Source organism: Myxocyprinus asiaticus, chromosome 7 (genome assembly GCF_019703515.2).
Source record: "Myxocyprinus asiaticus isolate MX2 ecotype Aquarium Trade chromosome 7, UBuf_Myxa_2, whole genome shotgun sequence".
NCBI lineage: Eukaryota > Metazoa > Chordata > Actinopteri > Cypriniformes > Catostomidae > Myxocyprinus > Myxocyprinus asiaticus.
In genome coordinates, this window is record NC_059350.1 from 2,265,779 (window position 1) to 2,290,527 (window position 24,749).

Sequence of the window (24,749 nt, forward strand, 5' to 3'; positions counted from 1 at the left end):
CTATCAGTGGTCTTTGACCTGTTACTGCAGGTCCTCTTGTTAACTGAGCTTTTGATTGGTTACTGAACAGTTTCCCAATGAGCAAAACATTACAGGCAACAAAGTAATCAATGCATATCATATCAGAGTCATTAAAAACAGGTAAGTTATATTGTAGTGGACTCAGAATACAGAATGATTCTCAGTAGCTGAGTGCAAATAACCTACAATGGGGCACTAAATACATGTTTGACAAGTTTTAACCCCAAACCCTGTAGACTACATGGTCGAATCTAAAAAAAAAAAAATCTGGATAATTTTTCACCTCTTTTAGAGCAATTCATATTTTTATGACATTTCCATAAGCAAGCACTTCTTCTCGCTAAGATCTCCTTACTGTAATTGTACGGCAATTACCTATCCAGACATTATTTTGTTATTATTCATAAAAGAAAAAATCTAAAATGTAAAATATAATTTTATGTTGGGCTGAAATATGACCCCAATATTACTTGACTGTTTTCATGAGATCCGACCAATAGGGGGTTTCAAAGGAGCGATTCATAATCAGTCCGTTCCAGGGGATCAGGCAGATATGAGACTTTATTCAGTGCTTGGAGACTTTAGGAAAGATGTTTGAAAAAGAGGGAGGCGGTCAGTGATACAGTATAAAAGAGGGATGATAGAGAGAAAGGTAAAAGAAAGGGTTAAAAGATGAGGAATACTGCATGACTGTCCTACAGGACAAAGGGCAGAATTGGTGAGCGGAGTTTGGGATAGTCACGGAACTCCTTCAGGTAGCTGCGGTGCTTTCCTTTCGCCCAAACAGTCATCTGGATGAAGCCCACCAGGGTGAAGAACGCCACGGGCAGACACTGGGTCATCAGAGTGAAGCCCAGCCATGAGCCCAACTGTGTTTACACACAGACAGGAGAATATTCAGTTAACATAATCCATGTTCAGTTATGCACATGGAACAGAAATCCTCATAGACTAGACTGAAATGTTGAAAGTTACTTTTGGGTGAATTTCACGAAGAAATATGGGTCAATTCACCCCTAACTTTATGCGAAATAAAAAACATCTCTTTTGATTTTGGGGTGAAATATGACCTGAACATTTCTTGACAGTTTTATGAGATTGACCCTTTTAGACTTCCATATTATTGCCAAGTGTACTTCAGGATTCTGCGTGCCGGTACGTCTCGTCAGTGTTGGGTGTGTTATCTTATTACAAAGTAACTTATTTCTGTGATCGAACTAATTTTGAAATACAAAAAGTAGTGTAGCGCATTACATTTCAAATACTTGTAATCAGATTAGTTACTGACTTTCAACTAATTTCTAGAGCTGCTCATATTATAAAATACTATCGTATATGCAGAATACATGTAAACATGAATTGCATTTAAATGTACATTGGTTTGCATTTTGTGCAACCGAACGCCATGTGCCCCCTAACTAGTCAAATAACGAGGAGATATTGACATTTCGTTGAGCGGAAAAACAAAAGCGTTTCTGTGAAAGTATTTTAGGAAGTAACTAAAAAGTAATTAGTAATGTGAATACGGTTCCAATAAAGTAATCAGGAACAGTCAGTAATATGATTACAATTTCGAATAGTAGTTAAACATTTGTTGTAATTTACCCAACACTGCGTCTGCGTCACACGTGTGCCACAAGTTCGTCATTAGCACAATATGCGCAATCTGTCCGTGTTTGGGTGAATATTCAGCACTTGCCCCTAGTGTTGACTGCGGTCAAAAGAGTATACTTTGAAAAGCTAGAGCATGTGTATGAAGTACACACTAGCCTTTACTTATTTATAAAGCTGGCTCTCTGACTAAGGATAAACATCACTAACTTAACACTACAGAGTCTGTTATAAGCCAATCATTGAGCTTGGTACTGAAATTGGATTTCAATTTCATGTAATGACTGAAACTTAATAAACATTTATGTTTAACCTGGTCCTAAGAATACATCAATGCATATTACAATAACATGATTCAGCGTAAAGCATCTGATTTAGGATCAGCTTTGCCTATACTGATCCTAAAGGCCTATTCACACCGAGATTGAAACAAATAAATTATAAAAAACAATTTCACCCCTGTACAGTAGGCGGTGCTGTTCTACAAACATATTTATTCTGGTGCATGGATCTTTAAGCATTCAGCTGTGAATTATATTTAATGCAGTTAAGGCATTTATTGACCCAGTTTGGCATAACTGTTTCATTAAGTTCGTGCCATGTTTTTTATGCATTTAGAGGAATGGAGAATGTGTTTTTTGTGCGAGTGAGATAAGAGCACTGTTGCATACGTCCTGTGTTTTCTGTCTTTTTATTTATGCATGTATTTTGCTACAAACACCCAAACGCAGTTTCTCTTTTATTATGCCTGGATACATTTTTTTTTATTAAAACACAAGGTACAGTGATATGTGACATGTCAAATAATGTCCAGTAACCCTTTCACACATCCGATCAAACCGGTGTGATTACACTAGACAGGGCACAGAGGCGTATGATCAAACCAGTGCAATCTCCATTCATGCTGCTGTTTACCAGCAAAAGAGGGACTGAAGCGGTTGTCCTTCAGTACCTCTGCTGTGACGTGTAAGGTAAGATTATTATTAAAATTACAGTGCACATTAAAGAACTCACGATGGGGGGGTCCGTCAGTACAAGAGAAATTCAGCATCACTGTATTTTCTTTATTTGTTCCATATTTGTATTGAATTCAGGGTTTCTTGTACGTAGTGAGAAAAAGAGTTCGTTAGAGGAATACTTTGTGTTATATTATCCTTGCAATTAATATAGCAGTGAGGTTCGACAGTTCGTTTGGCTAAACACAGGGCTGTTTCTAGACATTGGCATTCTAGACGAAGTCCGAACAAAAAAAAAATTGACTGCTCTCCGTATAAAAAAAAAAATGGATAGTCGGCAGACGATTTGTCGGACTCGGTGTGAAAAGCACCATGGGATTTCATTGTTCCTATTTTGAAAATTCTGTCTTATGTGAATAGGCCATTAATAAGTATTCTTTAGTTCTACATAATCCTGGACAAAGATACAACACAGTTATGCATAAATACAGTGCATTCAGGAAGTATTCGGAACCCTTTAGCATATGAAATTTAGCTCAGGTGCATCCCATTTCTCTGGATCATCTTTGCGATGTTTTTACACTTTGATTGGAGTCCACCTCCAATTCCATTGATTGGACATGATTTGGAAAGGCACACACCTGTCTATATAAGGTCCCACAGCTGAAAATGCATATCAGAGCAAAAACCAAGCCATGAGGTCAAAGGAACTGCCTGCAGAGCTCAGAGACAGGATTGTGTCGAGGCACAGATCTGGTGAAGGCTACAAAAACATTTCGGCTGCATTGAAGGTTCCCAAGAGCACAGTGGCCTCCATAATTCTTGATATGAAATGAAAGAAGTTTGGAACAACCAGGACTCTTCCTAGAGCTGGCCGGCCGGCCAAACTGAGCAATCGGGGGAGAAGGGCTTTGGTAAGAGAGGTGACCAAGAACTCAATGGTCACTCTGGTTGAGCTCCAGAGATCATGTGTGGAGATGGGAGAAACTTGCAGAAGGACAACCATGACTGCAACACTCCACCGATCTGGGCTTTATGGCAGAGTGGCCAGACGGAAGCCTCTCCTCAGTGCAAGACACACAAAAAAAGCACCTAAAGGACTCTCAGACTGTGAGAAACAAGATTCTCTGGTCTGATGAAACAAATATTCCAAGTGTCATGTCTGGAGTAAATCAGGCACCACTCATGACCTGTGCATTACCATCCCTACAGTGAAGCATGGTGGTGGTTGCATCATGCTGTGGGGGTGTTTTTCAGCAGCAGGGACTGGGGGACTGGTCAGGGTTGAAGGAAAGCTGAACGCAGCAAAATACAGAGATATCCTTAATGAAAACCTGGTCCAGAGCACTCAGGACCTCAGACTGGGCCGAAGGTTCACCTTCCAACAGGACAATGACCCTAAGCACACAGCCAAGACAACGCAAGAGTGGCTACGGGACAACTCTGTGAATGTCCTTGAGTGGCCCAGCCAGAGCCCAGAGTTGAACCCAATTGAACATCTCTGGAGAGACCTGAAAATGACTGTCCACTGATGGTCCCCATCCAACCTGACAGAGCTTGAGAGGATCTGCAGAGAAGAATGGCAGAAAATCCCCAAATCCAGGTGTGCAAAGCTTTTCGCATCATACCCAAAAACACTTGAGGATGTAATCGTTGCCAAAGGTACGTCAAATAAGTACTGATTTAAGGGTTTGAATACTTATGTCAATGTGATATTTCAGTTTTTTTATTTTTAATAAATTTGCAAAGTTACCAAAAATCTGTTTTTTGCTTTGTCATTATGGGGTATGGAGTGTATAAAAAATAATTTAAAGCATTTTAGCATAAGGCTGCAACATAACAAAATGTGAAAAAATGAAGGGGTCTGAATACTTTCTAAATGCACTGTATGGACCATGGAGATCTTCCTGACCTCATAAGTGTAGTTGGGGCACGAGACAAGCAGAAAGATCCAGGTAAAGGGGTTTTTAGTCGGGTACGGGATCTTCCTGGTTTTAGATCCTGCACAGGAGAGATAAACACAAACTTTAGTGCTCATGATGGACTGAAAACAGCAACAGTGAAATGCGGGAAATCAACTCGATTTGACATTCAATGGAAATTACACAAATAACCAAAACAGTGATAATGCTTTTTTAGATGCTGGAAATGCATATGTGCATGATGCAATGTAGATAGTATACTATATACTGCCAGAGGTGGGTAGAGAGCCAAAAACTGCACTCAAGTAAAATTACAATTACTTTAAAAAAATAATTACTCAAGTAGATGTAAAAGTACTAACATAAATAATTACTTGAGTAAGAAAGTATCCAATTAAAAGAGTACTGAAGTAGTAACTCGTTACTTTCACAAATGACATAACGGACGTTAACTCCCCTATATTCCATTACATAATACACATTTAAAATGTATTCCAGAATTATTATTATTATTATTAATGGAAATTCTGTCATCATTCACCATCATGTTGTTCCAAACCTGTATGTCTTTCTTTCTTCCATGTAACACAATAAGGAGATTTTAGAAAGAATGTTTGCCTGAGTCACTATTTACTTTCAGTGAATGTGTTTTTTTTTTTTTCTCCATATTTTGAAAGTGAATGGTACCCGAGACTATCAGTCTCTAACATTCTGTCTAACATCTTTTGTATTCCACAGAATACAGAAGGTCACACGGGTTTGGAACAACATGAGGGTAGGGAAATGATAACAGAATATTAAATTATGACTGAGCTATCACTTTAAAGGAATAGTTCACCCAAAATGTAAAATTCTCTCATCATTTACTCACCCTCATGCCATCCCAGATGTGTATGACTTCCTTTCTTCTGCAGAACATAAATGAATATTTTTAGAAGAATATTTCAGCTCTGTAGGTCCATACAATGCAAGTGAATGGGTGCCAAAATTTTGACGCTCCAAAAAGCACATAAAGGAATCATAAAAGTAATCCATAAGACTCCAGTAGTTAAATCCATGTCTTCAGGAGTGATATGATAGGTGTGGTTGAGAAACAGATCAATATTTAAGTAAATTTTTGCTAGAAGTTCTTCTCCCTGCCCAGTAGGGGGCGATATCCAGAGAAGAATGTGAATCACCAAAAACACAACAAGGAGAATGTGAAAGTGATCTGTTTCTCATCCACACCCATCACATCGCTTCTGAAGATATTGATTTAACCACTGGAGTCTTACAGATTAATTTTATGCTGCCTTTTTGTGATTTTTTTTAGCTTTAAAATGTTGGCACCCATTCACTTGCATTGTACGGACCAAAAGAGCTGAGAAATTCTTCTAAAAATCTTAATTTGTGTTCCGCAGAAGAAAAAGTCATACACATCTGGCATAAGTGCGAGTAAATGATGAGAGAATTTTCATTTTTGGGTGAATTATCCCTTTAAGGTTTCTTGTCTGATCTGGATGAATTTGTCATTGAGAAGAGAGGTTTTGAAACCTTTCTAGTATTTATTATGGTGAAAATCTGAAAATGTCCCACAGGGACATTATATATAATGCTGAAATATAAACCAAAGCAAGATCATGTTTTATTAATGCCTACTTTCGCTATTTCATAACTTTTAGTTATTAGTACAGTGTAGTTACAGTTTTCAGTGTCAAAAGACTTTAGATCATTAGTTCTGTACACAGTACCGCCGCTCCCTAAACGCAGAGTACACAGTCTGTCTAGGGCACCAACCCCGGTCGCGGAACACTCTCTTCACCATACGATCACCTCGCGCCCGCACATCTCCCACCCGTGTGCCTCTCTGTGCATGCGCAGAAATGCTGTCTGTTCACGCTTCGGTTGTCAATAACGCGATCGGCAGAGCAAAAGGCATGTATATTAACTTGGATGTTTATATGGATTTATACAGTTAATCCCGAAGTAGCTGCAATAGTTTCTAGTACCCCCGCAAGGGCACGCAATAAATGCATAAATACTGCTCATGACATGCGGGACGCAGGACAAAGCGCACTGATATATTGCAGCACTGATTTAAAAATGTACACTTAAAAACTGATGTCATAAGTGCCCATATTTACAGAATCACCCTGAAAATGACCATCACCATGGCACAGAAAAGCCCGCGTTAGCATTAGAGCCACAACTTATCTCGACATGCTGCCTTAAATTGAAGCTGCAATTAATTTTTTTATTTTTTTATCCCCTATTCTCCCAATTTGGAATGCCCAATTCCCACTAATTAGCAGGTCCTCGTGGTGGCGTGGTTACTCACTTCAATCCGGGTGGCGGAGGACAAGTCTCAGTTGCCTCCGCTTCTGAGACGTCAATCCGTGCATTTTATCACGTGACTCGTTGTGCATGACACTGCGGAGACTCCGCATGTGGAGGCTCATGCTACTCTCCACGATCCACTCACAACTTACCACACGCCCCATTGAGAGCGAGAACCACATTATAGCAACCACAAGGAGGTTACCCCATGTGACTCTACCCTCCCTAGCAACCAGGCCAATTTGGTTGCATAGGAGACCTGGCTGGAGTCACTCAGCACACCCTGGATTCGAACTGGCGACTCCAGGGGTGGTAGTCAACGTCAATACTCGCCGAGATACCCAGGCCCCCTTAAGCTGAATTTTAATCTTGAAATATCCGCTTGTCTTGGTGAAGGCATTGCATGACAAAACTATTATTATTTGCTGTGCAGAGCGAAGAAAGTGTTTCACTTTTGAAGAGCTTGACGCTGCAGCAGTGTGAACTTCTGCTATCGTAAACGTCCCTTTCAATAATCTCTCAATAAATTACGCATTAATTAAAATTAAACCCAGTAATGTAACGACAGTAACACCACCCACTGTAAAACATTTTTTCATTAGAAATGTACCTGTGAGAGTAAAAAGTACCCACTTTTAAACCTACTCTAAAAGTAAAATTTCCCCCAAAAAGTTACTCAAGTAAATGTAACTGAGTAAATGTAGCACGTTACTACCCACCTCTGTATACTGCATACTACTTTTTTTTGTAATAGTATGTGAAACAGTATGCAATGATAAATGTTTCAAACAGCTTTATGGTTGATTTCTGGTTTAAACGTCAGTGTGCTCTGGTTGTATACTGCACATTTTTACAATATGCATTCCATACATACAGAAAATATACATACTACATACAACAGAAATAGATAGAATATTAATGGTAGTATGCTATGAAAAACTTTACCTGGTGGTCGGAGATTTCTCAAGGCAATATGGATGGAGAAGTTTCCAATCTGACAGAACTGTATCCATAATGAAAACATTAGTCCTGAGCTCAGACCTGAGATCAGCTTTAGCAGTTATATTAACACTGATCCTGAATAAGTTTACGCTTACCAGGAATACAATAAGGGCGAGTCTGATCTGCTGTTCTCCATAGACTGAAACACAAACAAAACATGACTGGAAAACTCAGCACACATTTCAAAGAGACATTCAATTACAGTGAACTGCTGAGCACGTTAATAATACCATAACACCTCCATCTGATAGATACTAGTCTCAAAAGTCTCCAAGTTGTGTTTACACGTTAAAGGCTGATTTACATTAATTTTGTATCATGGATTTCAGATTGACTCGTCCCTAAACGACATGTAACAATCTCTGGTTGGTTGCTTCCCATGTCTCTCAGATGGTCTCTTCCTTTGTAAATGGGCAGTTCTTATCCAGAATAAGCTGCAAATATGTGCAGAATAAGGACTCACTTGGTGGTGTGTAGAGCGGGTTGTTGATGTAGTACGCCATCCAAGCAGCAAATCCCCAGTAGTATGTGCAGTTCTGCAACACACACATATACACACACCCTCCCATTAGTAACTGGCCACTATAGTAATTATAATACAAAAACTCAAATGAACTGAAAATGCATATTTGGAATATTTGTGACATATCTGATTAAGAATATAAACATGCCCCAATAAATGTTGTGTGGTGTTTGTTAATTTTTTCCATTTATTATAATGCCAATCATGGGTGGTTAAAGCAAAATGTAAACTATGATATCATGACAATAATAATGATTAATAATTATATTTCCATTGAAAGTGTAACATTAGGTTTAATATTCAGTTACATCGGTTTTTCTCTCCCTTTCAAAAGTCATGACCCGACACGATCGTGCTCTGACCTTACACATTTGAGCTTGCTAGCAGTGTCTGGTTGCAGAGTTGTTTTCAGCCTCAACAGATATTTCTTCGAAAGGTCCAACTATTCTTAATATTAATCTTATGCTTAACATCCTGTACTGTAGCTACACTGGAGAAAATGTGTTCTAAATAAGTTTTTAGATATATTTTCTGGAAAACAAGCCAAACATTCTCATTCAGAATAGGAATTTTCTCAGTATATACAGAGGAACATCACTATTTTTGTTTACCAATGTCTGGAATTCTAATAATCCATTTTAAGCACAAATGCAAATGAGTTACATTAAGTTAAAATGTTTTATGATATCATGTAATGATCATGCAGGTGTTCATTTGTTCTTTGTGTTATATGAAGGTCACGTTAAAACTTGGAAACTTTTTACCAGGACTTTATCATTTATTTCTGGTCCTTTACAAATGCTTTTATGGATAGATTTGTACTGTTTTAGCCTTAGCCCCAGACCCAGACTTTCATATTAAACTATGAAAATACATTATATAAATACAAATTATTACATGTTTAAAACTATGATCGTCTAAACAAAGAGTGAAATAAACACAAACCATTTCATTTAAAGGTCGACCAATATGGGTTTTTCAATGGCTGATATCGATATCTAGAGATTATGTTCATAATAAACATAATACACTTTAACAACAGCAAATTAGATGTACACAAAATGTCTAAAGTGAAACAAACACTTCTTTTAATCTATTAGTAGATTTTAAAACTGACCCAAGTAAAAAGTTAACATTCTTGTTAATCGGCCGAGCGAACACTTATCAGCTAATGCCGATAATCGCAAAATGACCAAATATCGTCCGATTAATCGGCCTGGCCGATAGATCGGTCCATCACTAATTTCAATATTCATTGTGTGAAAATGTTAAACTTTCAAGAAATCCACAGTGCTAAAAGTGCGAAGTTCAAGAAACAACCAGATACCATACTGACAAAGTTTTGAACTGATAAAGTTCAAGTTTTGTACATTCTGTTACATTTATAAGATATCATCTTTTTTAACTTTGAATATTATTAGAATTATTATTATTATTTTTATCCCCTTTTCTCCCAATTTGGAATGCCCAATTCCCACTACTTAGTAGGTCCTCGTGGTGGTGCGGTTACTCACCTCAATCCGGGTGGCGGAGGACAAGTATCAGTTGCCTCCACTTCTGAGACCGTCAATCCGTGCATCTTATCATGTGACTCGCTGTGCATGACACCGTGGAGACTCATGCTACTCTCCGCGATCCACACACAACTTACCACACGCCCCATTGAGAGCGAGAACCACTAATCACGACCGCGTAGAGGTTACCCCATGTGACTACCCTCCCTAGCAACTGGACCAATTTGGTTGCTTAGGAGATCTGGCTGGAGTCACTCAGCACGCCCTGGGATTCGAACTAGCGAACTCCAGGGGTGGTAGTCAGCGTCTTTTGCCACTGAGCTATCCAGGCCCCCCCCTTAATGCACATTTTAAAGGCCCAGATATACTTCCTACAAAATCGAAGGACGAACGGGTGTGACGTCATTTAGAACAAAATCTGGCCAAAAAGACTGTGTTTTTGAGTTAGTTTCGGTGGTTCGTAACAGCTCGCCTGGGTGAACTTTTAGGAAAACTTCTAACCGGCTGCTAAATACCTTCTTACTGTCATTGGTCCATGTCATCGGTAGGTGCAACCTGGAGCTCCACCTACTACTTTAAGTTTTTCAGTCAGTATTCAACATGAACGCACCTGTGTGTAGAGTTATTAGCGAGCTGGTGCGATCGTTCGCATTGAGAAATTTTCCAAGACCATGTCATATGATTTTTTATTTTGTTTAAGTAGTCTACAAAAGGAATCAAATCTACTCAAATGCTCTCAAATGCCCATTCACTCATGTGCCATCTGCAGTGAAAGCCAGTCACACATCTGCCAAAAGTAAGATATGCCTCTATTATCATTCCTTTGTCTTTATTCTGAACATTAACACTTTTATACACCCATCTTTGCAGTAGTAACGGTATCATCATAAATTACAATAACAGAGTATAATCGGCGCTTATTATATTATGAAGACAAATTAAACATTTTCTACTGTACTGTATATACTGTATATATTACTCTAAAGGGGACATATTATGCCCCTTTTTACATAATGTAATTTAAGGGTGTGTTTACACTTGTAGTTTGGTTCTCTTGGTCCGGACCAAAAAAGAAAATGATACATTTAGTCCTGGTTCGCTTAGCGTTCACACTGGCATTTTTAACACCGAACCTAAAGATACAAAACAAAAGGCATAAGGATAAGGTCACAACCTGATTGGACAGCTGTTATGACGGATATTTTTTGATGGAACTTGCCGAACATCCAAAACAATGCTGGCTGCCGGGCTAAATGCGCTCGTTGGATTTATGTATATATGGTGGTATTTTTACCAGCTGAGAACAAACGAAGAGCTAATAAAATGTGTAAAGGAGTCAAAACAGCGCCAGGAATTCCTCCGTTGCACACACAAACGAAGATATGCTGCAAGGAGACGGTGGTTCCGACGCCTGTACTGAACAGTAATGGGCAACATAGCTCCTATGATGAGAAGAACCAGGTATGCTTGAGGTCAGTATTAGGCAAATTACTAACTGTTTTTGGTCCATGTTGCATTCATATATCAATTGAACCGTATCAGAGTTCGTTTGGAAGCGAACCAAGACCCACTATTCAGGGGGTCACGGTCCACTTGTTTGGTGCGCACCAAGGTTCGGGTGGCAGCGTTCACACTTGTTCAAATGAACCGCACTAACAGAGCAATCGCACCAGAGTTCGTTTTAATCTAACCAAACCTGCCAAGTGTGAACACACCCTAAGTCTCAGGTGTCCCCAGAATGTGTCTGTCAAGTTTCAGGTCAAAATACCTCACAGATCGTTTATTCAACCATGCCTTTATACCCCTGTTATGTAGCCCTGTTCCAAACGGGCTGTTTTAGTGTCTGTAGCTATAAATGCAAAGGAGCTGCTGCTCCCCACACCCCTTTCTGGAAGTGGGCTGTGCCTTTCCTGCTGGTCCCATGAAAATCAGCTATAGTTGTTGAAAATACCACTATCATTTCATAATCGATTTTGAAATAACGACTGGTTTTATTACACGGAAAATCTTCATTGCATGACCACTCAAGCTGGACTGTGGAGGACGTCAATCAATTTATATCGTAACTGAAACAAAGCCACAGCTTCATTGTTATGGAATTAGCACAAGCGGCTCTAGCGAGGAGATAAATATGGCAGACTGTGCGCTACTCGCTCAGGTTTTAATGAGGGCGGATCTAAGCTACTCTTCACCAGCCGTGGGCGGTACCTTTCCCTTTTTGGCATCATAAGGGGCTGCAAACCTGAATGGCTTGTTCGGAGAAACTGTTTTTTATTGATGGGGAAAGGAAAGTAACAAGAGGAAGGTCTTTTACTGTATTTTGTGGTTGTCTACACCAGTGGTTCCCAACCTTTTTGACTCCAAGGCCCCCCATTGTCTGAGAAAATATTCGAAGGCCCACCGTGTAGGCTATTAGAGATTTATATTAGAAGATATTTCCTTAAAACGTGTGATTCCAGAAATTCTAGAACTGTATATCTTCATAAAAAGCAAGCTGCTGAAGGGAGTTATTACATTTTTAGCATTTTCAGTAAGCTGAATTATAATAATTATATTAAAATGATAATAATCTATCATATTTTATCTAAATAATTTTAAGAGATCTTGAGGCCCCCCCGGAACTGTGCTGAGGCCCCCTAGTGGGTCCCGACCTCCTGGTTGAGAACCACTGGTCTACACACACTGGGGACATATAACTATGTTAAAAATAAAATAAAAAGTGGATTGTGCATAAGATGTCCCCTTTAAATCACCATCAGGTAGTTAAAACAGCTTCTTTTACTGACCTCCTGTGAATTCTACTCCTAGAATGAGGCATAACGTCATTGATAACACATTTTTATGTCACATTAGTTTAGGTTTTACATGTTGCATCCTCATATTTAAATGTACTTCCAAACGCCTCCCACAGCGGTGTGACGGGTGTCTGAATGTTTGCAAACGGTATACTGCTGCTCAGCTGTTTAGATCTTCTTTTTACCCCTGAATGAAGAACAAAGAAGAACTTCTCCGGAAGTATCCTGGAGCCTTAACTAATGTGAAACTCCTAAATGGCTGATGAATGCAGCACATAAAACTACAGGAGTAAACATGTTTGTCTGTCAGTGTTTTGTCATAGGAGTCATTGCGCTCACCTTGAAGATGTTGCGGAGCGGCATTGTCCCATGGGAGAAGCGATGGACGAACAGTGTTTCTAGAAGTCTCTTAACGTAGTGGAAGGAGTGACACATACATGCCAAACTACAAATATCAAAAACAATCAGTAGATTTTAATATCATACTTCTGACATCATGGCATGTATTCCTGAAAAGGCGAATTGCATTTCAGTGTACAATTAAATGTGAAAATGAAGACCAATCGCAAGTACAATTACGTCAATCTAGATTATTAATGGAAGATTTTCATATGTTTATTTAAAAATGAATAAAGTTTACAACAAAACCCAAATAAAACACCAAAGGCTGAATTTGTCAACAAAACCAAGATAAAACAAAGTGTGACTATAGTTGGAATGTAATCAGTTCAAGCTAAATTAATTGCAGAAAAATATCAATACAGTGATGCATTTTAATTTATGTCCCTGTGTTTGTTGCTGTAGGGTTCAGTAGAGACTTACTGTACGACCCAGTGTTTGCTGGTGGTGAAGTCATATTTAGAAGCATAAATAAACGGAACTCGGAAGTAAAACATCAGATAAATCAGCAGAGGTCCGGCATACTCCGTCAGAAACACCTGAAACAGAAAGAGCAACAACACATGAGCATTTTATAACATGTGTATAAACACCCATGTGTTCATTTCCTCTGCTGTAGGAAGCATGTTCACACGTTTCCACAGAGGTTATATAAATATCTCAGTCTCTCTCAGAGATTATATGTCAGACACTAAATGGACCAGAGTTAAGAGACACAAATTAACACACAGCAAAGCTAACAGAGACACGTGCACCTACAAATGCACATAAAAAACACTATATTGACAGGATTAACTCATTAAAGGCCAGTTTTTTCACAGAGATGTCTTACATAGAATAATTTGCGCAATTTTTAATATACTTTGCAGTTCTTTTGCCATTTAAAATACATATATATTTTACAAGTAAAAATGCAACTATAGCAAGCATTGGGCACAAATCTCTTTACTGAAAGGTCTCATAAAAACCTGTGCAAAGATTGGCATAATAAGGAGTTTTGCCCACTGGTTCAGATGTACTTGTCTAAATTTATATTTCTTATTATCTAAAGCAGTGGTTCCCAACTCTGCTCCTGGAGGCCCCCCAACACTACACGTTTTAGATATCTCCCTAATTCCCGAATTGCATTCTTGAACAATGTGTGCAGTGTGGCAGGGCGCATTATCCTACTGAATAAGGCCACTGCCATCAGGGAATACCATTGCCATTAAGGGGTGTACCTGGTCTGCAATGATGTTTAGGTAGGTGGCTCATGCCAAATTGACATCTACATGAATGGCCGGATCCAGGGTTACCCAGCAGAACATTGCCAAGAGAATCACACTCCCTCTACTGGCTTGATGTCTTCCCACAATGCATCCTGGTGCCATCGCTTCCCCAGGTAAACGGCACACATATACACGGCCATCCACGTGATGTAAAAGAAAACGGGACTCATTGGATCAGGCGACCTTCTTCCACTGCTCCAAAGTCCAGTTCCAACGCTCGCGTGCCCATTGTAGGCATTTTCGACGGTGGACAGGGGTCATCATGGGCACTCTGACCGGTCTGCAGCTACGCAGCCCCATACGCAGCATGGGTGCGATGCACTGTGTGTTGTGACATATTACTCCCGTAACCATCATTCAAATGTTCCATGACTTGTGCCACAGTAGACCTTCTGTCGGTTCGGACCAGATGCTGCCCTTATGCATCGATGAACCTTGGGCGCCCAACAACCTGTCGCTGGTTTGTGGGTTGTCTCACCTTGGACCACTGTTGGTAGGTACTGACCACTACTGCTGGGAGCACCCCACAAGCCTTGCCGTTTCAGAGATGCTTTGACCCAGTCATCTGGCCATAACAATTTGGCCCGTGTCAAAGTCACTCAGGTCTTTACTCCAGCCCATTTCTCCTGCATTCAACATGGTGACCATGAGAACTGACAGTTCGCTTACCATCTAATCTACCCAGACCTTGACATGTGGCCTTGTTAGGAGATGATCAACATTATTCGCTGCACCTGTGAGTGGTCATAATGTTTTGGCTCACCAGTGTAGGTTTATTTTCTCAAAAACTGTAAGCACTGTGTCTCTGTGGCACTATAAAAATTCCTGTGTTTGTTTTGAGCACCCCGTTTAGACCTGCCCCAAAAACATTACTCAACCAATGGCATTAGTTGGGGGCAGGAATACTTGTTAGTTCGATCAATGCCAGATGAGGGCCATATTCAGAAAGCTTTTTTGAAAACATTATTTATTTTTGCAATTCCATTCGATGGCGCCAGTGTTGCAGAAACTACATACTTTAAACTACATACAGCTTTAAACAGTTTAAAACTAGAAAAACACGACTTGAGATCCCTGCATTTGTAATTGTGCTCCATCCAGCTGTGTTTGAACACAAGAATACGTTCTGATTTTGTGCAGCTGCTAGAGTCAAACAAACCTGAGTTTGGTTGTTCTCTGCGATTTGACTAAACAGCTGGAGTTTCACTTACTGCCCCCTGCTGAAAACAGGTGTTAATTCAAGCTTGAACTGCACCGATGGTAGGAATATTGATTACACTCAGGGGACATGATTAATTGCATTATTTATTAGTTTTTTTACACATCATTTTTTATATAATTAGTTGTACTGAATTAACGTGTTAAATCGACAACCCTAATAATAACGAATGAATAGACGTCTCCAAATGTTTGACTGGTACAATATGTCAGTGATGCATTTATATGTGTGTATGAGATGTGTGTGTGTGTGTGTGTGTGTGTGTGTGTTGTGTTTGTGTGGTCTCTTACCGTGACCCAGCTGATCTGGGCTCCCAGGTCTCTGAAGTAGAAGGTTGCTGTTGTTCCCACAGGCAGGTGCTGCAGCACGTCTTCATCCTTCAATGATTTCCCCTCTGCAGCACAAGCCCACAACCAAATGTCAACTAATTTAAACCCTCATTTAAACAAAAGTATGCCCCATCAACCACCCAGAAAATGCCCTAGCAACCACCCAGTGTATACTAGCAAGTGCATAGCAATGCACCGATACAAGATTTGTTCACCGATGCAATATCAGATTATTAACAACAACTGCCGATACCGATAGTTTGGTTCTGCTTTTTTAATGTTACCCTGTTTCAAATTACTGATAATTTATTACACACCTGAATCAGCCTCTGCTTTAACAAACACATCATATTTGTGAAGTGCAACTCTGCTCTCATTGTCACCCATTTCAATGTAATTCCACACAAGAGACATTTTCTTTCACACATAGCAGGAGTTGTTAATTTTAGGTTAATTGTCCAATGCATTTTTACGACCACTTCTGACAGGAAATAATCGTCCCTGATCATTAGCTGTTTTTAAACAATCGTCCGATGTCCAACACATCGGTGCATTTCTACTGAAAACCATACCATATCTTCAAAAAAATAAACAAATCTTTTGATCTAAGTGTTACTCTTAGATTTCGATTTGAAGTGTAGTAGTAGGAGGAGACGCTTACACCACAGAGAACTTATATAATCTTAAGCAACAGTCTGCAAGAACTTTCGAATCTCTTATCATATTAACAATAAAACCCTGGTTCAATCACAACATTTCTGAAAACATCAACTAAAGTGCTTTCATGATGAGAAAGTTCAGTACATACTGGGATCCAAGCGAATGGACTGTCTGGCCGGATACCACTGTGGATCTGAAACAAACACATAAGAGATAATAAAGTACTAAAGAACAGTATAAAAAACCTATACATCACAAAAGCTGGAAGCCCCTTCACAATTAATAACGTCATTTTATGTCAATGCAATAAATGATTCTGACCAAGAGAATAAAGGTTTCTGATTAATTAGGTCATTCAATATTTTCTTTAATAATAAAGTGTCATGAGACAAGTAATGCAAATAAGATTAATTTATACTCACGATTCTTGTGGAACATGGATTTGATTTCCCCGATAGTGGCATTGGGCTCAACCTGCCAAACAAACAAACAGAAACACTCTCAGTGTGTGTGAAATGAAGGGTAAATTTAGCCGCTATGGCAACAGTCCCCAGGCGACGTGGCTTTAGTATAGCTGTCATTCTGAGCGACACAAAACACAAACACAAACACAGCCAACTGACCAGATATCCCAAAGACCAAACAGTCTCGCTTGAGGTTTAACACGTCTGGATTTTTCATTTTAATTCAGCTAGAAACAAACAGTAAATACATGCTTGTATATGATGTAAGATGCTAAAGTCAGACACTGGTGTGTGTGTGTGTGTGTGTGTGTGTGTGTGTGTGTGTGTGTGTGTGTGATGTGTGTGTGAGTGTCTTCTTTCAGATTCCATTACACCATTGAAGGAAAGCACACTTTTAAATCAAAACATTTCACCAAGTTTGTTAGGTTTAAAATGATAAAACAATATAGTTCAAAATAAAGACAAATCAACAAAATTTCCAAAACTTTCCCGACTGCAATTTTTGAGTTTGTTTCCAATTTTTCTGAAGAAAGAGAAAGCAACATTTGGTTTTTGACCATTGCAAATCTGTAAAATGAAACAATTTACGCATAGAGCCACACTAAGAGCCCCATATCTCTGGGATTCATCCATTAAGGGCCATATAAATGGAGAAACCAAAAGAAAAGTTTGTTCTGCACCAGAATCTACAAAAAATATTAAGATATCTTTAATACTTCTGGAGTTATAGGCACTCCAACTTTGGAAAAAAGTTATTTCCCCCAACATTTGGACTCACACCATTGTCATATAATGCAACAAGGAGTGTTGAAGTCAACTGATTTTATAACAGACCTCCCTATCTCTGCGTTTAAATAAAATGATGACACTGCCAACTTTCTACGGTTATTTTTTTGACCTGTATTTTTGCTCCAAAATGGTGAAAATTGTCATTTTGACCCCCCTCTTCAAAATAATGGATTACTCAGGAATTATTGGTCCATTGCATTTAATATTTTGGCTTTTATTTCTATCCCCAGTCATTTATGTTTTTGTTTTTTATCCAAAACAAAAGTTCTAGCCAGGACCTCTGGTTGAGTTGAAATGGCCCCACTTGGATTGACGTTTTGTTATTGAATGCAATGGAATTCAGACAATTTGAAATTACTTAACTGTCCAAATAGTTCTTGGACCACTTCAATTCTTCAGTGATTTAGGTCTGCTCACTATGAAATATTCCTTCTCTGGATGACATCATAAAAAACAACCATTCCACGGTTAAGTCACAACACCAGTTGGCAGTGAAATCACTGGGAAGTGCCACAGTTAATCCGAAGACATGCAAGCGCAATCCCAGATAATCCTGCAGAGTGGCTCCTGACACTCTAGAGCCCTCATGACAGGAACCATCTTACTAAGACAACAGCAAGACCTTTAGCGACTATATGGTCAGACACACACATGCAAGAGTACACTGCAACCCTGAGTCCTGTGTGTAAGGATATGGCATTTTCTATAGATAGCACCACTGTACAGTTGAGAATATAACATGTTCCACGGAAAAAAAGTTTGTGTTTCCTTTTGAAATAATTTAAAATCATTAGTTAATAAACTAAGGGTAAACAAACTAAAGTTAACAGTTATCTATAAAGGGGTAGTTGACAAATTATGTGAATATTATTTCTTTTTTTCCAGCATCAAGAATATAGGTTAAAATGTCCGACACATGAAAAAAGTGCTTTGGTAATAATGATCATTTTCTGTGTCATAAAGTCATAATTATGAGATAATACGTCATAATTGAGATAAAAATTCAAAATTATTAGATAAAAGGTCAATTTTTAGAAAGTAAGTCATTATGAGATGGCAAGTCATAATTATGAGACAAAAGGTCATTTATGAGATAGTAAGTCATAATTATGAGACAAAACATCTAAATTATTGGATTAGTAATAATTATAATAGCGACTATCTCAACTCTGATTATTAATGTAATAATAATTTAGTATCTCGTATCTTTGCCTTGTTATCTCATAAATCTGGTTTACCACTAACACTTAATCTAACCCTACACCAACCCTTACCCTAAACCCTAACCTTACTCCTAAACCTCCTATACAGTACCTCAACCTCAATAGCAGCAAATGTGATTTTCGTGATAGTGTTATGTATTTTAATGTTAGTACATAGTGGGGGGCCTGGGTAGCTCAGTGGTAAAAGACGCTGGCTACCACCCCTGGAGTTCGATGGTTTGCTAGTTTGAATCCCAGGGCGTGCTGAGTGACTCCAGCCAGATCTCCTAAGCAACCAAATTGGCCGGTTGCTAGGGAGGGTAGAGTCACATGGGGTAACCTCCTCATGGTCACTATAATGTAGTTCGTTCTCGGTGGGGCGTGTGGTGAGTTGAGCGCGGATGCCGCGGTGGATAGCATGAAGCCTCCACACGCACTATGTCTCCGTGGCAACGCGCTCAACAAGCCACGTGATAAGATGCATGGATTGATGTCTCAGACGTGGAGGCAACTGGGATTCGTCCTCTGCCACCCGGATTGAGGTGAATCACTACGCGACCATGAGGACATAAAAGCGCTTTGGGAATTGGGCATTCCAAATTGGGTGAAATGGGGGACAAATTGGGACAAATGATTTAATGATAATAATATTCTATGTATAACATCAGGTAATAAATCTACATGTATAGTGTTTAGTAGTTTTAGACAAAGAATAACAAACATGCCTTGTGAACTGCCCAAATGAAGACTAATTTCTTACCTTGTCCAGGAAGCAGAGCTTGTCCTTCGTCTTGGCGTCCAGAATCTCCACCTCAAAAAAGACCACAGCTTTCTTAGTTTTTTTAGCAGGTTTGCGTTTGGCAGGGGTGTGTGTTGTGGGCACTGCTCCGTTCGGAGCCTTTTTGGGCTGCGTGGCCTCTAAAGCCAAGGTATCCATTTTATCTCTTTATTCCTCCACTTTCTCGTTTTGTTTCTCTCTTTATAGTCCCTCTCTTGCCCCCTTCAAAACCACAGCACTAAAGTGAGTGCGGGGCAGAAGCTTTACTGCCAGCTGTGGAAATAAATCTCTCTGTGTCCACACCCCTCTATCTCTATCTCCCTCTTTCTCTTTAACTTAACCCTTTCCTTTCTCTGACTATGTTCTCACCCCCTTGTTTAGGGCTACATTTGGTCACTAGCCCCCCCACCCCCTTAAAAAAAAACATGAACAAACAAATAATCAAAACTTGCATCTTTTTATTTCACTCAAACACCTTGAATATACTAATGGCCTTGTTCTTTCTCTCTCACATTAAAAAGAAATACAGAAACAGAAAACTTATCTTGTGCTCCTCCAAGGCTGCACCCCTCCCCAGTCATCCCAAACTGAGCTAATTTTAACTTGGGGGGAGAGAGAGAGAAAATAACTTGGAAAGGCATGAGCAAATGACACTGAAGGAATCCCACTGACATATAAAGAGGTCACCACCGACAGAACCAACATCCAGCTTTATGGGGGAAATGTAAAGTTTAAGGTTGGTGAAATACAGAACTACTGACAGGAGACAGGACTGCGGTGGTCAACCTTTCATTTTGCACCGTTTCAGAAGAAGAGCGGGTGAGCTGCTTCCGTGCGTTAACAATGTAAGGGGCTATTCACACCAAACGTGTTTTTTCAGCTATCTGTGCAGCTTAGAATAGTTTTTTTACACTCAAAAAATGTTTTTAACCAAATATTTTAAGGTTCATTAATTTTGTTAGAAATTACACAGTTTAATTATATTTTATTATGAAATTAAAAATGCGTGAATCATAAAAATACGTTTAAAATATTTTTTTCACTGTATGTAAACGCCCTTGATTGACGTCTTTGAGCGTTGCGCCATGTCTCGGCGTGTTTTCAGCGTCTGGCACAGGAGGGCATCTTGTGACACCTGCTTTCGTTTCCATCCATTGCGTCACTTCTAGTATTTGAGCGCAAGAACGCGTGTGGTGTGAACAGACCCTAACGCAACTGTCGTGTATTTTTTTAATGGGATACAACTGGGGCTAAAGGCACCCCTTATGAAAACTTTGCTTTATTTTTATTTATTTTTTTGCAAGGGCATCAAGTTTGAAAAAAATGCATTTATTTTGATTGAATATTGATGGATCAGTCAAGTTGAGCCCACTGTATACATTCTTTATAACCAGTGTTGGGTCACATTACTAATTACTTTACTTTTAAGTTATTTTCTAAAACACTTGTCATATGTTTTATCGCACAACTCCATGTTCCTTGTCACACACCCTTCAGCTGTCACTGAAACACAAACAGACACACATATGAACAAATTAATTCACATTTAAATAGGGCTGAGCGATAAAACGATATCGATATTTATCGTGATAAAAAAATTCCAGACTATCGATGATAAGCTTTTGAGTAATTTTCGATATTTAGCCTGCGTTCTACATCTAGACAATCAGGTGCGTGTCACTAAAAACCCAAGCAGTTCGGCTTTCTCAGACTGTATGAAGTAACGATTAGGCTACGCCAGTCACCGCGGCCCGGGTCCGGACCCCGGATTGATTCCATCCGGACCGCAAGACATCATGATGACGGTTGCACCCTCTCGTCATCTCTAGTGAGCAGCGCGACAAAACAACAGTGCTGGTTACATCATATCTGATCTTTCTGCGCTGTATTCTTGATTATTTATCTTTAGCACCGAACACGCTTCATTTATGCCCTGTCCCGCTCTGCACACGTTGCCTCTTTTCCCCGCATGCGAGTAGACATGAGGCGGCGCATAAGATCCAACTGCACTCGATTGACAAACTCTATAAAATATTGTAATATTTTGGTAGAAGCTCCCTCAGACACCATTGCTTCTACCAACTTGGAAATTCTAATAAATGTGCAAATGAGAAAGAATATCGTGATAAACATCGATATCGAACGATATGAAAAAGAATATCATGATCATATTTTTGGCCATATCGCCCAGACCTACATTAAAATAATATTATTTTAGAAATATTTGTAACCCAAGTAATGTGCCTAAAAGTAATTAGATTACAGTAACTAATTACTTTGTAATCCAATTAGACCCAACACTGTTCATAACAAAAGGTATTATTTTTATGGGGGGGGTTCACCTATTGGACAGCAATTCAAAGAGGTTTGATTTAGGGCACGTCCACACTAATATGTTTTAGTTTGAAAACGCATCAACTTCGCTACAATTTGGCCTTCCGTCCACACTGAGACGGCGTTTTTGACGAGCAAAAACAGAGCTTTTTGCAAACACGTTCCTGAGTGGAGAAATGTATATATAAAAACGCAGTCATGTGATCTATTCAACCCAAAACAATCAAGATGGCGGCCCATCTTGTAGAGGCGTTGTTAAAGATAGGCTAAATGTTACTTTGTACAACTTTCACATTCTATTCCTTCAAAGGCGATGGGAAGTTTCCTCAGATTTGATGTCCGGTGGCGGAACACGAGTACAACTGCGTTTCAGACCATACATTGAACTTACACAGAGGCCATGCTACTTACGTTTTTTTAAGGGGATTTAAGCACTTTTAGACGTTTCACCGTGGACAAACAACTTTTGAAAATGGCAGTGTGGACGGAGAGCGTTTAAAAACTTCTGTTTTGTTTAACCTTATGACAATTAACCATAGTTTTACTACACTAACCACTGATGTTTATATCTATATGATAGATCAGTTTAACCACAAAATCAACCATTGTCCCTACAGTCAGGGTTACTGGAATATTACTCTAGTAAATCCATTGAGAATTATATTAAAACTGGGTTCCAAAAAACTGTGGTTACGCTCGTGCTCAAAAACAAAAACTTTTAACTGGAGTTGCGAGTTCGAATCCAGGGTGTGCTGAGTGACTCCAGCCAGGTCTCCTAAGCAACCAAATTGGTCTGGTTGCTAGGGAGGGTTGAGTCACATGGGGTAACCTCCTCGTGGTCGCTATAATGTGGTTCTCGCTCTCGGTGGGGCACGTGGTGAGTTGTGCGTGGATGCCGTGGAAAATAGCGTGAAGCCTCCACACGCGCTACGTCTCCGCGGTAACGCACTCAACAAGCCATGTGATAAGATGCACGGATTGATGGTCTCAGACGCGGAGGCAACTGGGATTCGTCCTCCGCCACCCGGGGCGAGTCACTACGCCACCACGAGGACTTAGAGCGCATTGGGAATTGGGCATTCCAAATTGGGGATTTCTACATATAATTTTATAACTTTTATCCGTTTTTAAATGTATCCAGATCAATGTGGACGTAGTCTGAGAACACCTTAAAGAAAACTGAAATTGACAAATAAGTATTTTGTCTCAAAATTAATCCAACAATTTCAGTGATTCTCATTAGCTACTTCTGCAACATTTTAAAAGATATTAAATGTTTGATCAAATCCCCATAAACGCAATGGCTTTAGGCCCATTATTACCCATATATGTCATCAAGGGCGTAGATTTGCCTTGAACATTGGGGTTGTGAAGCATTTACCCATGTTTCCATTGATCATGGTGTAAATAATGTGTTTTTGTACCTGCTTGTTTTGATTACTGGGGTTACCTCCCCCCATCCACCCCCCGGATCTACGCCCCCGTTCGTTTCCTCATTTGGCCCTCTTTTTATTCTTCATTCATTTTTTTCGGTGGATTCATGCAGAGAAATCCAGACTTCCGGGTGTCTGTGGTAGAAACTGGTTTCTGTACGATCAAAGTCCTCCATAAACACCGACTCAATGGTACCGATCTAATATTGTAAATGCAAAAGAGGGGCACTAGAACAGATATTGTATTGTAGGACTCAAACAGTGCACACGAGGTTGCAACATCAAATTGCATCTCGCTTTTAAAAGGCCATTGAGAGTTTATACTCATGTTGCAATAATGTAACAAACAATGATTGTGTTTTAATATACCCAGTCCGTCGAGATGCGCCATTAGTGGAAAAGCTGTCATTCCTGCTCCAGATCTTGGTATAATGCATGACAGAATGCATGTGTGCTCTTGTTTGATGCATAAGACTTCATTATCTGCGAGTAGGCCGATGTGCATGTCACACACTGACACTGTCGCGTGAACTCCACTAATGCACTTCATTCATTTTTCACAGTCAGGTCATTTTATGTCCTTAACGGCATCCGCATAATACATCCCGAAGCCTATAATACTGATAGGAGCTCTGGGAATGAGTAATAACGTCTTACCTCGTAATGCTTCATATTTGCAGTTTAAATTGCTGAACTCGAGCAGATGAGAGACGAGCACGAAGTCCAACCTGTGAGAACGGAAGATGCCGCACATCCAATGGGAACAGAGTGGGGAGCGACTTGCGCTCGAGCTTGTCATTGGTGAACCGCATCAGACACGCCCCTTTTTGCAGTATAACCAATCGGAGTCCAACTGCTAGAAACATGATGCGCGAGCGCCGCCTATTGGTGAAGTCAGGCGAAACGAGTTAATGTAATAATATTTTAAATATTTCAAGTAATAATCACGCTGTTGAACATGTTGCATTTTAATGTTTTGCAGTGTAAATAATTTATTCATACGAAAAAGTGTCTTGATTCTTTACCCAGATTAAAATGTCTCATTTTAAATAATCTCCTAAACTCATAATGTCAAAATTCACACATTCTAAATTAATATGACCTTGTTTTCTTTTATTTTTATCAATAGCAAAAAGAGGTATACAAAATAATAATAATAATTTTCATTACAAATTACAGTATATTATCAGCATAACAATTTGAAGGAAAAGCTG

At 39.4% G+C, this 24,749-nt stretch overlaps 1 protein-coding gene across 2 annotated transcripts; it reads right to left on the reverse strand.

Moving 5' to 3' along the window:
* Window positions 1-640: 640 nt before the first annotated feature.
* LOC127443824 (very-long-chain enoyl-CoA reductase-like) lies at window positions 641-24,301 on the reverse strand. Of its 2 annotated transcripts, XM_051702771.1 has the most exons (12): window positions 24,193-24,301; window positions 19,751-19,801; window positions 16,958-17,009; window positions 16,684-16,728; window positions 15,837-15,940; window positions 13,483-13,598; window positions 13,000-13,105; window positions 8,292-8,364; window positions 7,924-7,967; window positions 7,772-7,829; window positions 4,501-4,589; window positions 641-890 (listed from the first exon to the last, which is right to left on the reverse strand). In XM_051702771.1, exons 1-12 carry the CDS (start codon window positions 24,205-24,207, stop codon window positions 717-719), a joined length of 927 nt encoding a protein of 308 aa, XP_051558731.1. In that variant the 5' UTR covers window positions 24,208-24,301; the 3' UTR covers window positions 641-716. The 2 variants fall into 2 exon arrangements, with proteins under 2 accessions (XP_051558731.1, XP_051558730.1); XM_051702770.1 differs by lacking the exon at window positions 24,193-24,301 and having other exon boundaries at window positions 19,751-20,123.
* Between the last annotated feature and the right edge of the window lie 448 nt (window positions 24,302-24,749).

Coding starts and splice junctions, on each gene's coding strand:
- LOC127443824 (XM_051702770.1), bottom strand. CDS start 19,927: ATGGATACCTTGGCTTTAGAGGCCACGCAGCCCAAAAAGGCTCCGAAC. Junction 15,941..16,683: donor GTCCATTCGCTTGGATCCCA/GTATGTACTGAA, acceptor CTTGTGCTGCAG/AGGGGAAATCATTGAAGGAT. Junction 7,830..7,923: donor TCGCCCTTATTGTATTCCTG/GTAAGCGTAAAC, acceptor TTATGGATACAG/TTCTGTCAGATTGGAAACTT.